The sequence below is a fragment of the Formica exsecta genome, unplaced genomic scaffold (assembly GCF_003651465.1).
Source record: "Formica exsecta isolate Colony F162 unplaced genomic scaffold, ASM365146v1 scaffold737, whole genome shotgun sequence".
Classification (NCBI taxonomy): Eukaryota; Metazoa; Arthropoda; class Insecta; order Hymenoptera; family Formicidae; genus Formica; species Formica exsecta.
In genome coordinates this window covers 9,952-14,530 of record NW_021853503.1, presented here as the reverse complement: position 1 = coordinate 14,530, position 4,579 = coordinate 9,952, and the positions used below count along the sequence as shown (strand labels likewise).

Genomic DNA, 4,579 nt, shown 5'->3' with positions numbered 1-4,579 from the left:
TCATTCTTTCGATCTTACTACACTTTTTTGCTCTTCCATTCTTTTACTTTTATATCTATTCATCTTTGCTTTCTTACTTGATCTTTCTTTTATTCTTTTGCTCTATCGTTCTCTTGCTTTCTCGCTATCACTTTTTAGCTTTCTCATCTTTTTCTTCTTTCATTTTTCAACTTATCACTTTTTTCTTTTTCTTTTTTTTACTTTTTGCTCTATCGCAGTCCTAAAATTGTTATTTTAATAACATATAAATAATTATAATAACATATAAATTTTTTTATAGCAATCTGGAAGTTTTAACACAAAAGAAAATGACAAGTTTTGAAACAAAAACAGAACTTCAAAGCATGCAATCAGAAATTGAAAAAATAAATCCAATTGATTTATTTACTATAAATGAAGTATTGGATTCCATTCAGATATATGACTCAACTGTATAAGTTTATTCAATTTATTCTTGAAAATTTTATTTTGGAGAAATAATTTATAATTACTTCATTAATATTTGCTGTAATATATTGCAATATATTGATAATTATTAATAATTATTTAAATAATTTAAATTAAATTATATAAAAATAATAATTAAATTATATAAAAATAATTATTATTATTACGTTAAGAAAGATTTTAATTAATTTGAATCACTTAAAGGATATAAAAAATGTTATATTTAATATAAAGAGCAGTTATAAATTATATAATATTATTATAAATATTAATTCATACAAACAATATACATATAATGAATACATTGATAATTACTCAATTAATTTTTATTATACAGAGTGTTGCACCTTATATAATTATGCAAAATGTCTCTATTATTTTCGATGATACAAATTTTTAATGATATATATGACAATCTTTTAGAAAGAAATTTTACAGTTTGAACATAAAATATTGTAGTTTACAAAATACTTAGTTAATATCATCCTTTTTTTGATTTCAAAGAATGATTTTTAATTGGAATGATATACTTTTATTAATGTCATGTTATGTCTCTAATATTAGCACGTTCATTTCTAATTCATTCTCGCATTCTGTCGTTACAAAAATGTACTACCGTAAATTGCAACTTTTAAAGTTTTCAACAAAAGAAATTTTAAATTATTAAATTAGGTGAACAAATAAATATAATATCTGCATCTCGTCTAAACTATTTGGGTAAAAATTAATTTAATAAATAAAATAACACGATTATATTTAACTAATTAAATAATAAATAGATAATAATAAATAATAATTACTCTGATATCGTAAATTTATTAAAATGGTTATATTAAGTGGGTCACTGTATACTTTCGTATTTTATCAAATTTTTATTGTTATATAACACTATTATTATGTAAATGTAATTATTAATTATTTTTATTCATCGTATTGTTCTCATAGTGAAGTAATTGGTTATATCGATGGGATAGAGTCTCCTCGTATCGTAGGTAACAAACAGCAATACAAATTTTTCAAATTCCACCTTAATAATGAAAATGGAAGAAAAATTCAAATAGTTGCTTGGAATGACGACATAGATCAGATATTGCCTCTCATAATACCAAATCATGTAAATATACTTAACTTTTCATGCTGATAAATATTTTTTCAGAATTATAATTCTCTGAAAAATAATTCGTAATATGAATTTTATTATAAAACAGCAATACAAATTTTTCAAATTCCATCTTAATAATGAAAATGGAAGAAAAATTCAAATAGTTGCTTGGAATGACGACATAGATCAGATATTGCCTCTCATAATGCCAAATCATGTAAATATATTTAACTTTTCACGCTGATAAATATTTTTTCAGAATTATAATTCTGAAAAATAAATCGTAATATGAATTTTATTATATTACTCTTATTATTTTCGCTTTATAAATAAATACATACTTAAGTTTTGTGCTTCTTTAATAATTAAATTATTTATATTATTTTACTTTCATTATTATAACTTACTATTTTATTAAAATATATTTTTAATAGATCATTCATTTGGATGGAGTTCAAGCAAGAATTCCAAAAATGGCTAATTTTAATCATGGAAATCTTCCTTACGAATTATTAATCCGTAGTAACGCAATTATTTCAAATTTGGGAAAGTACGAACCGAGTCAAACGTTCAAAGAAGCAATTCCAGTGAAATTAAATGAGATTTTCAATACTTCTGAACGCGTCTGTGAATTGTTATGTTATATCTATATTTAAATTTTAATATATATTTTATATTAATATATATTTGTAAAATTAATAAATTTAATAAAATTAATTAATTTAATGTAATAATTGAATCTATTATAATACTTTTATAATTGAAACGATATATTATTTCAAATTAAAAAGATAATCAAAATGGGACATTAACTAATCTTTTTCTTTTATTTTTTTTTTATTTTATTGCAAATAGTAAACATACAAAATATATATGGAAAACCAGATATCTTTGTTACTATGACTTGTAATCCAAATTGGCGCGAAATTAAAGAGAATTTACTTCCAAATCAACAACCTGCAGATAGGTCCGATATATGTGCTCTATTTAATATAAAAAAGGATTATTTAATCGATGTTATCGTTAGACAAAAATTTTTTGGTGAAGTTTTGGCATACGTTTATGTAATAGAATTTCAAAAACGTGGATTACCACATATACATTTGTTAATTACATTAAATCGGAATTATAAGATAACAACTTCTGAAACAGTTGATAAATTTATTTCCTCAGAAATTCCTGATCCTAATGAAAATGAAAGTTTACATAATGTTGCAATGTAACATATGATTCATGGGCCATGTGGAGATTGGTGTCTGATAAATTTGCTTTAAATGGAAGGATCAAATATTGCTAATTTTCCTGAAATGGAACAATTAACAGAAGAACAAGAAATAGATGATGAAGAACAGATTCAAGAGGATACATTGATAGGTATGCGACAATATGAACAATTAAGCAGAGAACAAAAAGAAATTGTTGATAGTATTTTAGTAACAACAGCAACTAACAATCACAGTAATAATTGTTTTTATATCAATGGTCCAGGTGGTTCTGGTAAAACTTTTATTTATACGACCTTGTATTATTTATTTAAAAGCAGAGGAAAAGTAGTAAGTACTATGGCATTTACCGGCATTGCTGCGATATTACTTCCAAATGGGAGAACGATACACAAAGTTTTTGGGTTGCCTGTACTTCTTTTTGCAGATTCTACATCGAACATTAAAGTTCAATCTAAAGAGGCTGAAAATTTAAAACTTGTGGATGTTTTTATTGTAGACGAAGCTCCTATGGCACCACGTTAAGTATTAGGAATAATGGATCGAACATTACGCGATATAATGCAAAATGATTTGTATTTCGGTGGTAAAATTATTCTTCTTGGTGGAGATTTTAGACAATTATTGCCTATAAAAGAAAGAGCTACACGTTGTGAAATTATAAATTTATCAATAAAATATAGCATTTTATGGAAACAATTTAAAATATTTTCATTGACAGAAAATATAAGAGCTTTACCAAAAGAAAGAGAATTTGCACAATTTTTATTAAAGTTAGGTAATGGTTCTTTAAATGATCAATTGGATAATATTCAGATTCCAGAAAGATGTATAGCAAACACTAGCTCAGATATAATAAAGGAATTGTATGGGGATATTATAATACATAAGCGATATAAAACTATCGCTAATTATGTTATATTATCTGCAAGAAATGCCGATGTTAATGAAATAAATGAAAAAGTAGTAAGTTTGTTGGATAAAACAACAGAGAGAGTTTATACAAGTGTGGATACCCTTGAAGCCACTGGTGATAACGAAGATATACATGAAATAATTATGACGGAATATCTTAACTCTTTGAACCCAACATGTCTTCTACCACATGAATTACGCTTGAGAAAATACAGTGTTGTTATACTTATTAGAAATCTTAGTATCAATGAAGGTTTATGCAATGGTACCAGACTATTAGTTTTAGATTTAGATAGTAACTTATTACAATGTGAAATTTTAACAGGTAATAAGATTGGAGAAATTGTTTTTCTTAATCTCATCACTTTGTATTGTGAAAATGTATATCCATTTACTTTTAAAAGAAGACAATTTCCAGTGAAATTGGCATTTGCTATGACTATAAATAAATCGCAAGGGCAGACCTTTGATAAAATTGCAATAGATCTTCGTAAAGATGTTTTTAATCATGGACAACTGTACGTCGCATTTTCACGAGTTCGTTCTTGGGATTCATTGAAAGTTTATTTAGGAAATGATAATCTATCCAACAAAGTAAAAAATTATGTTTATAAAGAAATACTCGAATAATAAAGCATAACATAAAATAAATAAGTAATAATATATATAGTCCATATTTTCATCATGTGTCCCCCTCTGAACCCTACAACTTTTGTATAAAATATTTTTTTCCATCTTGCTTACTTTACGAGATATTTGCGTGCGTTGATTAAAATGACTCACCCTGTATAAGTAAAAATATATGAAAGATAAAAAGATATATATGTATTTTGTATATTTAAATTTTGTACTGAAATGATTACTTTTTAATTTTTGATTGTTTAAATTCTTA

The 4,579-nt window shown here is 24.6% G+C and overlaps 2 protein-coding genes across 2 annotated transcripts; both read left to right on the top strand.

Moving 5' to 3' along the window:
• Window positions 1-233: 233 nt before the first annotated feature.
• LOC115243833 lies at window positions 234-2,205 on the top strand. The gene is made up of 3 exons (XM_029821086.1): window positions 234-433; window positions 1,393-1,561; window positions 1,984-2,205. The coding sequence occupies exons 1-3, from the start codon at window positions 309-311 to the stop codon at window positions 2,203-2,205; spliced, it is 516 nt and encodes a 171-aa protein (XP_029676946.1). The 5' UTR covers window positions 234-308.
• Window positions 2,206-2,856: 651 nt separating this feature from the next.
• LOC115243832 lies at window positions 2,857-4,317 on the top strand. The gene is made up of 3 exons (XM_029821085.1): window positions 2,857-3,046; window positions 3,200-3,292; window positions 3,494-4,317. The coding sequence occupies exons 1-3, from the start codon at window positions 2,857-2,859 to the stop codon at window positions 4,315-4,317; spliced, it is 1,107 nt and encodes a 368-aa protein (XP_029676945.1).
• The last annotated feature ends 262 nt before the right edge of the window (window positions 4,318-4,579 follow it).

Excerpts from the sequence above, each read along its gene's own strand:
- LOC115243833 (XM_029821086.1), top strand. The coding sequence starts at position 309 with ATGACAAGTTTTGAAACAAAAACAGAACTTCAAAGCATGCAATCAGAA. Across the intron at positions 434-1,392 it reads CAGATATATGACTCAACTGT|TGAAGTAATTGGTTATATCG; the intron begins ATAAGTTTATTC and ends TTGTTCTCATAG. Across the intron at positions 1,562-1,983 it reads CTCTCATAATACCAAATCAT|ATCATTCATTTGGATGGAGT; the intron begins GTAAATATACTT and ends TATTTTTAATAG.
- LOC115243832 (XM_029821085.1), top strand. The coding sequence starts at position 2,857 with ATGGAACAATTAACAGAAGAACAAGAAATAGATGATGAAGAACAGATT. Across the intron at positions 3,047-3,199 it reads CAATGGTCCAGGTGGTTCTG|ATTCTACATCGAACATTAAA; the intron begins GTAAAACTTTTA and ends TTCTTTTTGCAG. Across the intron at positions 3,293-3,493 it reads CGAAGCTCCTATGGCACCAC|AAAATATAAGAGCTTTACCA; the intron begins GTTAAGTATTAG and ends TTTCATTGACAG.